Source organism: Tamandua tetradactyla, chromosome 13, assembly GCF_023851605.1.
Source record: "Tamandua tetradactyla isolate mTamTet1 chromosome 13, mTamTet1.pri, whole genome shotgun sequence".
NCBI lineage: Eukaryota > Metazoa > Chordata > Mammalia > Pilosa > Myrmecophagidae > Tamandua > Tamandua tetradactyla.
This window is the reverse complement of record NC_135339.1, coordinates 23,516,263-23,532,274: the sequence shown is the minus strand read 5'-3', so window position 1 is coordinate 23,532,274 and position 16,012 is coordinate 23,516,263. Positions and strand designations below refer to the sequence as shown.

At 36.2% G+C, this 16,012-nt stretch overlaps 1 protein-coding gene across 11 annotated transcripts in view; it reads left to right on the top strand.

The window, feature by feature from the left end:
* The window catches only part of LOC143653725 (NAD(P)H pyrophosphatase NUDT13, mitochondrial), a 205,336-nt gene extending 190,215 nt beyond the window's left edge, over positions 1-15,121 (top strand). For 2 of the 11 annotated variants that reach the window (XM_077124955.1, XM_077124953.1), the window contains exons 2-9: positions 3,271-3,376; positions 6,380-6,519; positions 7,791-7,925; positions 8,697-8,803; positions 10,111-10,236; positions 10,397-10,508; positions 11,228-11,382; positions 11,940-15,121. In XM_077124955.1, the coding sequence (XP_076981070.1) occupies positions 3,294-3,376; positions 6,380-6,519; positions 7,791-7,925; positions 8,697-8,803; positions 10,111-10,236; positions 10,397-10,508; positions 11,228-11,382; positions 11,940-12,140 (1,059 nt within the window). In that variant the 5' untranslated portion in view covers positions 3,271-3,293 and the 3' untranslated portion in view covers positions 12,141-15,121. Of the gene's footprint in view, positions 1-2,000; positions 2,632-3,270; positions 3,377-6,379; positions 6,520-7,790; positions 7,926-8,696; positions 8,804-10,110; positions 10,237-10,396; positions 10,509-11,227; positions 11,383-11,939 lie in introns of those variants that run through there. The other 9 variants (XM_077124958.1, XM_077124956.1, XM_077124954.1 and 6 more) reach the window with 8 other exon arrangements.
* The last annotated feature ends 891 nt before the right edge of the window (positions 15,122-16,012 follow it).

Sequence of the window (16,012 nt, the reverse complement as noted above, 5' to 3'; positions counted from 1 at the left end):
AAACACCAGGCAGCCAAACACAGAGGACCACACAGATCAGTGTGTGGTCATAACCACCAACCAAATAGTTCTTGCAGTTCTTAGGATTCAAAGAATTTAACAGAGAAATCGCCTTGGCCCCAAGAGTATGGTGAGGTGTTTCTGGGAACAGTGGCTTGGAAATAGCCTAACCGTGCAGTTAGTCCCAAGAGCTATTATTTTATTTCATATGCATATACATATATACATACATACAACCACACATATACATGCATACATACATGTATTCTGGGGAAGGTAAAGGGAGTGTGTGTGTGTGTGTATATATATGTGTGTATATATAACTATATATATATGGTTAAGTATTTTTAAGTACAAATTTAAAATTTAAAGTACGCTTTTCAATCTTTGTCTCCATCCCACTCCCCCAAATTAGCCACCATTAACATTTTGGCACATAATATTTCTAGTCATTTTCAATATATATATAATTGTATATCTAATTTGTGTATAATGGTATATATATGCCCTTTTATTTACAAATTAATTAGATCATGTTAAACCAAATATTACTTTCTTTTAGTTAACTTAATATATTCCTGTTGCTGTACATAATTTTTCACTGTTATCTTCTTTTCCTTTTGTTTTTTCTGATAAATGAAGCAACTATGGAAAGCTTTTATTTGTTCAAAGTAACCAGTGATATTGATGCAGAAACAAAACAAAACAAAAATCAATACCCCCCAAAAAAACTCCCCCAATACAACTTCAAAATAAACATATCAAACTTGATTTCCATTAGAAAGTAGTTATTCTTCACACTAATAAGATTCAGATTATTTATTTACATAAATGTATATAAAATCTATTTTATATACATTTATATAAAAAAGCAATGAAAACATTATTGAGCTTCAAATTCTGGACAAGAATGGCTTGATGGTCATTTTCCATAAAAAGCAATTGCAATTTGAGGACACTTCATTTTTGTCCCTTTTTTTTAACTTCTTTTTATTGTGTAATATAACATATATACAAGCAAAGAAAGAAAAAAGCAATAATTTTCAAAGCACACTTCAACAAGTAGTTACAGAACAGATCCTAGAGTTTGTCCTGGGTCACCATTCCATCATCTCAGATTTTTCCTTCTAGCTGGTCTGAAACACTGGAGGCTAGAAGGAATATTAATATAGTGATTAAGCAGCCACACTTGTTTGTTAATTCCCATTTTCTCTGTTATACCTCCTCCTTCTCCTTGAATCCTTCTCCCAATCTATGGGGATCTTTGGGGAATGCCTGTTCTGACTTTTCCATGTTGAAAAGGGGTGTCCACATTGACAGGGAGGTAAGGAATTGACAGTCCTGGAGAGGCTGGTCCCTCTGGGCTTCAGGATTTATCTGACCTAGGATCCCTCTGGGAATTAATTAATTAATTAATCTGGGAATGAAACCTTTATAGAGTCTCAATTTGCGCCCTAGGTGTTTTATAGAGACAGGAGTAATATTGATTGGGGCTTAGCAAACCATGGCAATTAGCACTAGCTAACTGAAGCTTGCATAAGAGCAGCCTCCAGAATAAGGTCTTGACTCTCATTTGATTATTTATTTTTAGCAGCTGTGTATTATTCCATTGTACCATAATTTCTAGTTAAAATTCCTATACATACCCTTTCCTTCTTAGGATAAACTCGTAGATATTTATTTAACATTTTGATAGATATTCCCAAATTGCCCTCCAAAAATAGTGTACCAGTTTGCATTCTCTGAAACAGAAATACTGACTTTAAATATATTTCTTCCAGAATATCAGTTATCAAAATTGAGATTTTACCTTTAATACTCTCCTTGAGTGTTTTGTAATTCTGAAAGGATTTATCACATGTTGCCTCCTCTAAAAGTTATGTTTAATTTCACTCTCCTGGTAGAATTTCTTGAGGGCAAAGATTTACATCCTGTACATTTTTGTCCCTTAAGGGACCTTGCTTAAAGTAGGTATTCAGTAAACACTTTGTTGAGTGTCATCTGCTAAATATAATTTACCCTTGGCTTGGACATAGACTGCAGCCAAAATTGCACAAAGATTAGTCATCAGTGATTCATAATTATGCAATCAAGAAGTAAGCCTAAACTTTAGACATTCCTGGGTGATTTAACGTCAAACTTGCTTTGCTTGGGTACAGTTAAAAGGTTGGTTGGTTATTTAAGTCCCCACTGATGCTCTCATTTTTTCAGTGGAACTTTTTTATTTAAAAAAAATTTTTTTTTCTTTTTTATTTTTTACTGCTAATGTGAAAGGTACTTTTCAGGGGGAAGAAAATACTGATAGACAATTTTAATGGAACCATGTTCTCAATAAACTGTGAAAAAGGAAGTATCTTGGACTTATGATGATTTGCACAGCTACATTTTGAAATATTTTCCTAATAATGTCGATTTTATATATTTCTTATTTACATGGTTTCTTTAACTTTTTTTTTTTCACATGGGCAGGCACCAGGAATTGTTCCGGCATGGCAGGCGAGAACTCTTCCTGCTGAGCCACCGTGGCCCGCCCCCTTCTACTTCATTCTTAAACGAGACTTTGGTTTTTATGTATTCTGAGAAATGTGGCACTATTACTCTGGAGATACTCCCAGGTTTACTTGTTATTTGGTATGTTAGAGTAATGCTAGCAGCTATAACAAATAAACTTCAAGATTTTAGGGACTTAATATGGCAGAAATTTATTTCTCACTCACAGACGTAGAGGGTCTTTGGTAGGTGGATGTCTTTCCTCCATGTAGTGGGTTCAGAGAGCTGGGCTCTCAACCTAATGGTGCTGCCATCCCCTGTGAAGCCTTAGCATCCTCCATGAAGATGGGGAAAAAGAGGACAGAGAAAGCATACCCATTCATTAACAGTTTCAGCCTAGAAGAGGTGCACATCACTTCCATTCACATTCCACTGTAAGACCTAGTCTTGGCCCTACCTAGATGCAAGAGAGAAATGTAGGCCTTGGGTTGGCAGTCACCTTCCAGTGACAATGCCACAAAATGGCAGCACATATATATTGTATTTAGCTGATTCTCACAACACCTATTCAGTTGGCAGAGACAATCTCCTTAATAGGTTAGGAAAGAGTCACTGAAAAGTTAAGATTTTACCTAGATAGTGGTAAAAATGCAATTTAGAAGACAGATCACCTGGTTCTCTTTCCTTAATATTACAAAGTGATCCTATTCTGGCTTAAAATATAATCCTCCTGGTGATTTATTACTTAAAATTGCATTCTGTGACCTTTTTTTTTTTCAGCGCTTTCCTCTAAGGACTTGATAATGTCCCTGTATTACGGAATAGCTTGCAGGAGAAAATCTTTTTGGTGCTATAGGCTGCTGTCAACCTATGTCGCTAAGACACGGTGAGTATTGACCAACCTGAGCTCAGATTATTCTGTCTATGGTCCATTAATTTATAAAATTTAAATATCTCAACAATCCCATATTGAGGATTAAGGATGTCTGATCATGTTTCATTTATAAGGAGGTCCATTACAAATTATTTATAATTGGAAAAATTGCAAACATCCTAAATGTCTAACAATGTCTAAAATATCCCAACACTTGAATATAAGTTATATTGAATATAAGTTATAATATAGCCAATGAATATAAATTATATTAAGATAACTAGTGTTTTCCACTGTGGTATCCCTGTACATAAAAAGTACCTGGGACATAGTAGATAGGAAAGTATAAATGAATGCATGAACAGTAGAAAGAAATTAAATAAATTATGGTACATCCATGTGATGGAATAACAAACATATTAAAAACTACGTTGATCATCAGTTGTAATAAATGTTCCATACCAAATGTAAGATGTTGTTGATCAGGTAACATATGAGAACCCAGTGGTTTATGCATGATTGTTTTGTAAACCCACAATTTCTCTAATAAATTTTTTTAATTTAAAAAACTGAAAAAAAAAAAAAAACTATGTCGAATAATATTTGATGAAGTTGCCTGGAAATAAAGTAGATAACCCCAAACCCCACAAAGAACTAAACTTCAGCAAAAGGTAGACTAGAAAGCAAATCTGCACCAACACAAGATGATAAAGGAGTTGTGTCTCAGCCTGGGGGAAATGTTTCCCCTGTGAATTTGAAATCACTACCCCACTCTCATACAATTCTGGGGTTTAAATTTATCCTACCTGAGTGATGTGATCCACAAACCTAAGAAATGTTAGTCCTGGGTTGGTAATACCTTGTGAAGCAAATGTTAAACCTCTCTGGAGGGTTACACTCACAACATGTCTTCATACATAGAAAGCTCTGCCAACGTGAATGCGAAGTCCAAAATTTAAAGCACACAAGAATACAATTCTACATGAATGAGAGTGGGCATGCAACAAAATTGCAATACTTGTTTTTGATATTGTCAGACATTTGGGATGTTTGCCACTCCTAGATTGAGACTCTGAGAACTCAGAATTATTGGATAGAGTCTAAAAAAAGTTACAGTGATTAAATACAGAAATAAATTAATTTAAATCATGAGAAAAAATTAAGAACTCATCAATAAAGAATATTTCCTGATGTGGAAAAATGTTTATATATGCTTAAGAAAAAATGGTTATAAATTAGTGGGTATGACTTGAAATATGCTGCCTATATATGTATATATGCATAATGTTAGTTTGGTGAATTCCAAAGTTTAAACAATTGATCATATCTGAGTGGTGGTATTACTGGTGTTTTTCTTCTATTTTAACAACTATATTTTCTGATTTCTATAGGATGACTATTTTTTGCTGTTATGATAAGGAAAAACTGAAAGTCTAAAAGTAATCCAAATATCTTCAGCCTTGATAATCTTAGTATTGTGGTTCCCATGTCATTATTAATAAGTGGGGAAAATAAATTTTTAAAAATAGAGCTCCTGACCAAGAAGAGTGTAAAGAAACTTTGGATCTCTGTTCCAGTTCCAGCAAGGTCCTGTATTTAAGACCTTAGACCTAGATGTTTTTGTAGGTGTTTTTCTTTTTTTAGGGTCATTAGAGCAAAGCACAAGTTGTAGCAATTCTTTTGAGAAGGTACCTGTGTTTGTTCCATTGTTTATATTTGGAAACTTCTGAGTGGCACATTCTCTCCTTTGACATATATTGAGTATTTGTTACAGGAGGCTATGGTTACTCATAAAAAGTTTTAAGAAAAAATCACGAGTCTTAAAATCTCAGGTTTCTGTTTTCTCCTGTTATAATGAACTCATTGTAATTCCTGTTATCACAGTCAAAATAGGTTCCTAAAAATGCCACTGGGGTGCATTTATTTACTTTGTTGTGTGTTTTTTCATGTTCCACCAATTCTGCCTACTGGTATTACAAGAGTTCCCATATCCTACACAAAATAACTGTGAACTGTGTTTCCTACTTAAAAGTGACAAAATCTGCCATATACCTTGGGTCCATTTTAGGGCTTTGGACAGGCAAAAATGGTTAACCCTAAAGCCCCAGGATAATCCATGTTCAGTTCCCACTGAATCACACGGACTCTGACCTGATTCCCAATGCGCTTGAGGGGATGGATAGGCTTAGGCTATCCTTCCTGGAGAAGCCTAAGACTTGCTCCAGTATTATCTCTTTCAGGGGAACCAGCTATAGGATGATGTATTTTTCCACATTTTAATTTTGGCTACTAAAAATATTATCCCTATTAAATATGTCAGGCAAAGAGACCACTTTCCCATTAGTGATCTCTTCAGTAGAGATAAGGAACCATTGGTCTCCACTTTGGGAGCTGGCTGTTTGAAATAAGGATCAATTGAAGGTAAAATTTGCTCTTTATATTTCCTAAATTGAATGAGAGTTACTGAAGGTATAGTATTTGATATTTGCAGTAATAAAGTCTACTCCTATACTTAGATATTATGTGGTTGATGTTTTATAACTATGCTTGTTTTTCCTTTACTCAGCTGGATGTAAATTCTTGACTCAGTGTAATATTAGCAAAGGACCTCAAGATTCAAATCAGCAAATATTTATTGCCCTTGAAGTTCAATTCTATAAGTATTTATTGAATTGAGCCATTTACTGTGTTAATTATTGGATATAGAGCTGAGTAAGGCAGACCCTGCCCTTAGGGAGATCATAGTCTCGCAAGGGAAACAGACAAAATAACAAATAGTACCTGTAAGCACAACCACAGGGTTATGAGCAAGATGGATAAAGGGCAAGTAGTACAGAGGAGGGAATGTTTCCTGCAGATACCTCAGTCCACTTTGGAGCAAGTCAGGATACAAATAAATAAAAAAGAAAATAGCCCTGGAAGGAAAGGGATACAGGAGCTGAATTTGCAAAGCTGAATGCTGTACAAGTAACCAAATGTGGTTTTGTAATGTTTTGATTATTTCCCAAATACTAGGTATTTATTTGAACTAAAGGAAGATGATGATGCCTGCAAAATAGCCCAGCATACAGGAGCATTTTACCTCTTTCATAGTCTAGCTCCTTTGCTTCAGAAATCAGAGCATCAATATCTGGCCCCCCAGCACAGCCTATTAGGTAAGCCTAAGAGGACAGAAAAATAAGACAGCCTGTTGCCACAAAGCAGAATTCAGTCCATTTTGAATCTCTGAGAAAGATCCTTGAACTTTAGAGTCCAGATTTTTCAAATAGCTTCTATGTCTCAAGCTTGTGTAAGTGCTTCTTCCAATTAATAATTTAATGCATGTACCAGAGTTTCCTAGTCAAGTATTATTTTGTGATGACATTAACCACTAATGCCTGAGACCAGGGGCTGGCAAAACTGCTGTCTGAATTGGATTCACTACCTGTTTTGTAAATAAATTTTTATTAGAATAGTCATGTTCATTCATTTATACACTATCCGTGGCTACTTTCATGGGACAACAGCAGAGTTGAATGGTTGCTACAGAGACAGTATGGCCCACGAAGCCTAAGATGTTTATTATTTCTTTACATAAAAAAATTTTGCTGACCCCTGCCTTAGATCAGTGATTTCCAGCCTCCTGGAATTGCACACTATTTAAGATTTGGGTCATGACTTCATTTTTCCTAGAAGGGCTGAGATTAATTTACAGTTTAATATAAAAGTGAATGACTATTAATTTGTTTTGAAAACACTTTTAGGGTATTTAATTAGAGATATTTTGGGCATTGGGAATTGGTATTTGAGATACTTAAAATTTTATATGATATCACTATACAGTGAATACCTTCTAAATATATTGCTAGTGGATTTTCCTGATGGGTTACATGTTGGAGTACTTACATAGGTAGTTTCTAGCAGGGCAGAAGATTATAAGGACTCCATCAAAAGAGATTGAACATTATTTTGATATTTAGCAATGCTGTGTTATGAAAAAATAAACGCATTTGTGTTATACAGATGGGAGTAACAGATGGTACTCAACTCTGGTCCACAAAAATTACATAATCTAGAAGCTAAATTATAGAAATGGATTGGTCTCTGCCATTTTAAGTGACACATTTTTTTCAGAGACTTAAGTTAACTATCATGCCTCTTATGAATATGTTCCCTTTGTGACAGTCATATTCCCTTTATGATAGTCATTTTCCGTGTTTTACCTGGAAAGAAGTCATTCTTTGTTCTAAACTCTTCTCCAGAGAGATTAAGTGATTAGCCCAAGAATGTATAGCTAAGTAGCTGCGGGGCAGCAACTGGAAGCCAATATACTGACTCCACACTGAAGTAGATGATTTCTAATACGTCTAAAACTAACATGGCTGTGGTGGTTTAATTAAAACTCTTGTTTGTTTATGGTTCTCCTATTTCCTTTTCTGTTTCTTAGAGTTGGAAAGGCTCCTGGGTAAATTTGGACAGGACACACAAAGAATAGAAGATTCTGTGCTGATTGGCTGTTCTGAACAGCATGAAGCATGGTTTGCTCTGGATCTAGGTTTGAGTAGCCCCTCTTCTATAAATGGTATATAACGTTATTTCTAGTGAATACTTCCCAGTAGTTCTCCCATAATAGCAAAATTCCAAAGAAAATTTGGGGATGCAAAAAGGTTATCAACTTTCTATTTTTTAAAACACATAAAAAAATATTGCCATCTTCCACCACCATCATCATCATTTAAAAGAAAATAAAGGGCATTTTAATGCTTTCTTTCTTAAACTAGGTGGTGGGCATATATATGTTTGTTCTGTTCTCTATACTGTTATACATTTTATATATCTTAAATATTTCATCAGAAATATTTAGTACAGGCAAATACAAGTATTACCATGGAGTAGCTCTGGCTCCTGAGACTTGCATTTGGGAACCACTTTTCTATAGGCTCAGGATTCCTCTCAGATATTAAGGGTCTGGATGTAGATGTAATGATGCCAGGAAGAGGTTCAGATAGAGCTTAGAGGTCCCATGTCATCTCTTTTCCTGGGATAGTGTGTTGCTAGTGCAAATGTCCTTATTGCCCTGAAGAGGATCTTGAGAAATGCCATGCTTTAATGTTTCCCAAATTTGCCTGAATATAAGAATCACCTAGTGTTTGTTAAAAAATATATAGATTTCTGGGCCTCACTCCACACTTGCTGCTTCAGAATCTCCAGGTAGGGGCTTGGGAGCCTGTATAGTTTTTACTTTACTAAGTTGAGTCTTATTAGGGAAAACTGTTCTAACAGGTTAGAATGGAGAGGGGCCTGGAGACAAAGTTTGACATTTGTCTCTTTAATTCTCTTTTTAATTTTGTAGCATCCTTACAGAAATCTGAAATAGAGACAGAGCTCAAGGGATCTTTCATGGAGCTGAGGAAGGTTCTCTTTGAGCTGAATGTGAAGGATGCCTCCTTGCTTTCTACGGTAGATTCTGACTTCTCAGTTCTGTAAACAGTGGATATAGGCTAATGTATGCATGCATATGGCTAGAGCGATATTTGAGTTATTTTGCAGATCCTTGTTCTTCCTACAAACTGCAGCAGAAGGACAGTATGCTGTAGGGAGACTGCTTATTCTACCTTCATTTGCCCTTGATAGAAGAAAGGCAGGCAGACAGATCTTTTTGGCAGAACTGTTGTCAAACCATTTTCTCCTAAGGACATGCATGTCTAGGGCAGTAGGATCTGTCAACCTCATAAATGTTTTTAATGACATACACACCATCATGTTTTGTGACTTTTACTCATAACTTTAGATTTCATTTGCTAAAGTGTTCATTTTTTTTTCCTAAGAAGATATTGATTACCAGATATAATAGATATTTTGGGAAGAAAAAATCCAAAATATTATATTAATCATATTTATAACTGTAAGATGAATCCTGAAAAACATTAAAATGCTTTTTAATGTGCAGTTTTACAACATTGAGATGAAATTCACACAACATAAAATTAACCATTTTAAAGTAAATAATTCAGTGATATTTCACATATTCGCAATATTATGCAAACACCACCTCTTTCTAATTCCAAAACATTTTCATCACACCACATGGAAGCTCCATACCCATTAAAGCAGTTATTACCCATCCACTAATCTATTTCTGTCTCTGTGGATTTGCCTGTAATTCATATAAGCGAAATACAGTATGTGACCTTTTGTTTCTGGCTTCTTTCACATAGCATGTTTTTGAAGTTAATTCCTGTTGTAGCATGTAACAGTATTTCATTTCTGTGGCCAAATAACATTCCATTATATGAATATACTATATTTTGTTTAGCCATTCATTAGTTGGACATTTGGGTGTGTTCCACTTTTGGCTATTTTGAATAGTGCTGCTATAAATGCTATATATGCTAAAGTGCTTTTGATTGTCCATTTAATTTTAGAGCATATCTCTAAATATTTTTTAATTACAAACAAAAAATCCACCTTTACTGGGGAGAAATACTTGAGGGTAGATTTAACTGTATTGGAAAGGTTTTGTTTTTCAGCTGGGTAATTAAGCACATGGGTGTTTATTACTTATATATTTTTATGTTTTAAATTCATAATACATTTTAAATTATGCTTTCTTTTGTGCAAACTTCTGATGCTAAAGGAACATATTTAATTTCCTCATCTGGAAGTTTAAACATTTAGTAACCATTTAAAGTGGGTGAGAAGGAAAGGGATTGGCATTTCCCTGTTACAATGTAAGCCCTACCTTCTCTCCAAATTTGTATTCCTAGGCTTGGGCCCTTCTCCGTTGGCATGACGCCCACCAGTTCTGTAGCAGAAGTGGGCAGCCCACCAAAAAGAATATGGCTGGCAGCAAGCGTGTATGCCCTTCCAATAAGATCATCTACTATCCACAGGTAAAGCATTGCTTTAAGAGGAAGTAATCCAAGAAGGGTAGACAGTATCTGCTCTGGTAAAGGAAATCTGTACAATTAAAAGGCTTTCCTTAATTGTCTATTCCTACATCCCCAAAACAGGCCCCAAAGCCTGTGTCTCACTTCCATCCCCTTTCCATAGATGGCACCTGTGGTGATCACTCTGGTATCAGATGGAACCCGATGCTTGCTAGCCCGCCAAAGTTCCTTTCCCAAGGGAATGTATTCTGCTTTGGCAGGTTTCTGTGATATAGGTAAGGAGTTTAAGGCATGTGCAGGTGACAGTGGAGGACATGAACACTTTGCCATAGCAGATAGTTCTTCATCTTGTGGTCAGAGTGCTTGGAGTCAAGCACAGTCTTCCCTATCATGTCAAGAAAACTGCCTTCTACCATAATTTCCCAACATTTTCTTAGGCAAATTTTCAAACATACAGCAAAGCTGATTTACATGGTGAACATCCATACAACCACCACCTAAATTCTACATTTTTGACTGCACTTACTTTAACATGTATCTGTCCATCTAGCCATTCCTGTCACATCCATCAATTCATCTTATTTTTTGATGCCTTAACTTAGATATTAATTAGTACACTTTTCCCTAAAACTTCAGCATGTATATTAACTAGTATCAATGTTTATTTGCAGTTGGATTTTTTTTTTTTTTTTGGTCTGTCTGAGTAAAATTTACGAATGGTGAAATGTAGCATTAGACTTTTATTGAAGCTGAGAGCAGCAGTAGCTTCTCCTGGCATTCCTACTTGAACTATAACTAACTTAGTAGGCTTACACTACACTTCAAAACCCAAGTCCAGACCTGATTCCTATTGTTATAGAGACTTGGATATTTAGGGTAGACCAAAAACATTTCATTGAAACATTGGAGCCAGTTTTGTGCTCCTTCACAGATGGGCTATCTGTATCACCCTTCCTGCTGCAGGGCTGTCCTGAATTAATCTGAGTGCTTCTAGGTGAAAGTCTGGAAGAAGCTGTCCGGCGGGAAGTGGCAGAAGAGGTGGGATTGGAGGTAGAAAGACTGCAGTATTCTGCATCCCAGCATTGGCCCTTTCCTAATAGCTCACTCATGATTGCTTGTCATGCAACTGTAAAGCCAGGGCAGACAGAGGTAAGTTCTAAAGCCACCCTTTGCTGTAACATTTCTTTTGCTTCGTTTAGTCTGCCAGTTAGCAAGTACTTGTTAAGCACCTGTCTAGTCCATAATTGTCTACATATACAAAGATTAGTAAGACATGCTTTATATCCTCAAGGAACTTGAAGTTTAATAAAGGAAACAAATAATTACCATGAAAACTGAATCTGCCAACATGATCAGGCTTTTCTCTTGCACAAATCTTAATCATGAGACGATTTATCTTTCATCATCGGGACTTAACAGAATGCCTTGCATTCAGTAGGCATGCAATAAATGTTTTATGAAATTTAATGGTTCATTTTAGGATGGGCCTTATTGTACAAGTCATCAGGATGTTGGGGACTAGTAATATAAAATAATAGAAACTTCTAGTTGAAAGGGATTTAGAAGTTGTCTTACCCAGCTTCATTTTGCTCTTCTGTGGCATCCCTGACAGATGGCATTGTGGTCCCTAACTGCTGTGCACTTCAGTTTCTATAGAACTCGTGTAGCTGCTAACCTTACATCCAGTTTTTCCTTATGTCTTTCAGATCCACGTGAACTTGCGAGAATTGGAGGCAGCTGCCTGGTTCAGTCTTGATGAGGTGGCCGCAGCCCTAAGGAGAAAGGGCCCCTATATCCGTCAGCAGGATGAAACCTTCCCATTCTGGTTGCCACCCAAGTTAGCTATTGCCCACCAGTTGATTAAGGAGTGGGTAGAAAAACACAGCCGTTCTTCCCTGCCTGCTTAGCCCAGATCAAACCACCTAAATCTCTCCTTGGTATCCCTGAGGGGCATATAAGAGATTAATGATAAAGGTGAGAACTCGTAATAAGATAGAGCAGAAGATGAGCCTACAGCGTGACACCTTTACTAGTGTTAATGAAACAAGTTCCTATTTATGGGCATTCAAAAGTGCCAGTTTGAGAAGAAAAACTTATTAGATATCAACTGTCAAAAATCAGTGGGAGGCATTATTTGGATGTAGACTCCTGTTCACTCATTTTCTTTAGGCCTTGGAATCAAATATCTTCTGATATGTGGCTTGTTGATCCTGGGTTTGTACTAACTGTCAGATGTGCCAGTTGTAATTTTGGTTAAAACTTTTATCTTAGTAGTTAAAACACAGCAAATTACAAGTCATTTAAAAATATTTTTTAATCACAAAAATAATAAAAATAGCACAACATAGTATTTGCCAATTCTTGTACAGTTAATTATCTTGTACATGGGAGTTAAAGTCATGACATTTCTTTATGTTATCTGAAGTGGTGAGGAAAGTGGTTGCTATGTCTTCTTCTGAGTACACTGCATTGAACCAGATACAGTGAGGTTCTGTTCAGGTAGTTGTTGAATCCCAGCAGGTTCAAAGTGGTAAGTCTTTTTGCTGTTCTCACCTCTGTTTCCTAAGGAAAAGACCATGACTTTGCCATGCCTCTTTTCTTAATGTAAAGTGGTTACTGCCATCTACACACTCAATAATACTGATTTATTTCAACAGAGGGATCAGTGAGGATGAACAAATGTTAAAACCAAGCCCAAAGCATTTCTTGAGCTTTACGGGATAAACTAAATTTTGGATTTCTTATTGTTCATATATACCATACTAAGGATACAAATTTATTTGGGGGAAATAAATTTCTGCAACTTTGTTCAGATGTATTTTTCTGTGCTCTGATGTGAGGAAACTGCAGAAAGTGGAATGGGGGTAGGATCTCTTTATTCATGTGACAGAATGTTTGAGTCCAGTTTGGAGCCTGTGGAAAACTGAAGCAATGTACAGATGAAATAATGTTAGAAGTCAAGTTGAAAAACGAATTGTTGGGGGAAAGAGTCATATCGCCATTTGATATTAGGCACTAACTTGTGATTAAAGACACAGGCCCCAGAGACACTAAAATATTCAACACCAAAGTCCCTTAGGACTAAGTAAAAGGGATTCTGGAACTAGGAAAGTTGGAGCACTGATTTTCCTTCTGAGGGGAAATCAAAGTGCCTTCATCAGAAAATGCTGAGGGATAATATGAGATGGGACTCGGCTGTCCTCTTAGATTGACCATTTGCTCTTACCTGGGCTAAACCTAGCAGGTAGAAGGGAAAAGCACTCTCAAAAGAGAGGTCCTGAGATTTCTTCACACCTTGCAGTTAGAAGTTCAGGGTTCATGTGTGTTACCCTCTCCCAATCTTTTCTGTCTCTTTGTAGGTGTGTTTGTGAGTACATGTGTACACATTCCCAGTCTGAAAATACTGATGGGGAGTATGCAGGATTCCTGGTTGTGAGTTTCTCAAGCTTACCATGGAGTAACTGTTTGCTTTTTGATTAATGTGTTTTTTTTGGAAAAGAAAAAAATGAGAGTACAGAGGTGGCTAACTGGACAAGCTCCTACAATGAACTTTTCCAGTGGTGAGTGGGAGGAGGGCTTTGCTGTAGAATTCCAAGGATATTTGAGAGCAGAGGCAGAAGAGGAAAGGAGTAGAGACTGGGGTACTGAAAATGGCAGATAAATAAAGGAAATTTGGCATAGGGCACTGCCTGGAGAATATTTATATGGCAATAAATTATGAGGTTGTTAAGTACAAAAAAGACTTCAACTGGGTCTATGATGCAGAATACCAACAGGTAAACCTTAACAAATGCATGTGTCATCAGAGTGAGACTGGCTCAAGGTAAGTCAGCCCTGGAAACTGGAATAAAAAGAAACTAATTCATTCCTTAGTTTTGACTGTGCATCTCCCTTTCTTTGCCCAACATCTAATCCTCAATGAAGGTAAATTTAATGTACTACAAGTACATTATGGGGAAACTTTTCTCATAGTCAAGCTGGTGTAGCATCTGGAACCTCATTTTTAACAAATATGTAACTTCAAAAAAGTATATTTTAAATTAACATTATTTAAAACATTTTAATGTCCTATGTGATAAAAAGCACATTTTTGTTGGATGCATAAATCAGTGTGCAATACTCTACCTTTTCTGAAGCTCATTTCAGTCAACAACATTGTAAAAATATCAAGAGAAACGGTTGGAGATGGATATGGTATATTTAATTTTTTTATTAATTATTATAAAGATTATAAAGATGGATATGGTATATTTAATTTTTTAAAAAATTATTATAAAAATTAACTAACAAAACATTTAGAAATCATTCCATTCTACATATACAATCAGTAATTCTTAACATCATCACATAGTTGCATATTCATCATTTCTTAGTACATTTGCATCGATTTATAAAAAGAAATAAAAAGACAACAGAAAAAGAAATAAAACGATAATACAGAGAAAAAAAAACATGCCTCACACGCTGCTTCCTTCAATGTTTTAACATAATTACATTACAATTAGGTAGTATTGTGCTGTCCATTTCTGAGTTTTTGTATCCAGTCCTGTTGCACAGTCTGTATCCCTTCAGCTCCAATTACCCATTATCTTACCCTATTTCTATCTCCTGATGGTCTCTGTTACCAATGACATATTCCAAGTTTATTCACTAATGTCGGTTCATATCAGTGGGACCATACAGTATTTGTCCTTTAGTTTTTGGCTAGTCTCACTCAGCATAATGTTCTCTAGGTCCATCCATGTTATTACATGCTTCATAAGTTTATTCTGTCTTAAAGCTGCATAATATTCCATCGTATGTATATAGCACAGTTTGTTTAGCCACTCATCTGTTGATGGACATTTTGGCTGTTTCCATCTCTTTGCAATTGTAAATAACGCTGCTGTAAACATTGGTGTGCAAATGTCCGTTTGTGTCTTTGCCCTTAAGTCCTCTGAGTAGATACCTAGCAATGGTATTGCTGGGTCATATGGCAATTCTATATTCAGCTTTTTGAGGAACCGCCAAACTGCCTTCCACAGTGGTTGCACCATTTGACATTCCCACCAACAGTGGATAAGTGTGCCTCTTTCTCCGCATCCTCTCCAGCACTTGTCATTTTCTGTTTTGTTGATAATGGCCATTCTGGTGGGTGTGAGATGATATTTCATTGTGGTTTTGGTTTGCATTTCTCTAATGGCCAGGGACATTGAGCATCTCTTCATGTGCCTTTTGGCCATTTGTATTTCCTCTTCTGAGAAGTGTCTGTTCAAGTCTTTTTCCCATTTTGTAATTGGATTGGCTGTCTTTTTGTTGTTGAGTTGAACAATCTCTTTATAAATTCTGGATACTAGACCTTTATCTGATATGTCATTTCCAAATATTGCCCCCCATTGGGTAGGCTGTCTTTTTACTTTCTTGATGAAGTTCTTTGATGCAGAAAAGTGTTTAATTTTGAGGAGCTCCCATTATTTCTTTCTTTCTTCAGTGCTCTTGCTTTAGGTTTAAGGTCCATAAAACCGCCTCCAATTGTAAGTTTCATAAGATATCTCCCTACATTTTGCTCTAACTGTTTTATGGCCTTAGACCTAATGTTTAGATCTTTGATCCATTTTGAGTTAACTTTTGTATAGGGTGTGAGATACGGGTCCTCTTTCATTCTTTTGCATATGGATATCCAGTTCTCTAGGCACCATTTATTGAAGAGACTGTTCTGTCCCAGGTGAGCTGGCTTGACTGCCTTATCAAAGATCAAATGTCCACAGATGAGAGGGTCTATATCTGAGCACTCTATTCG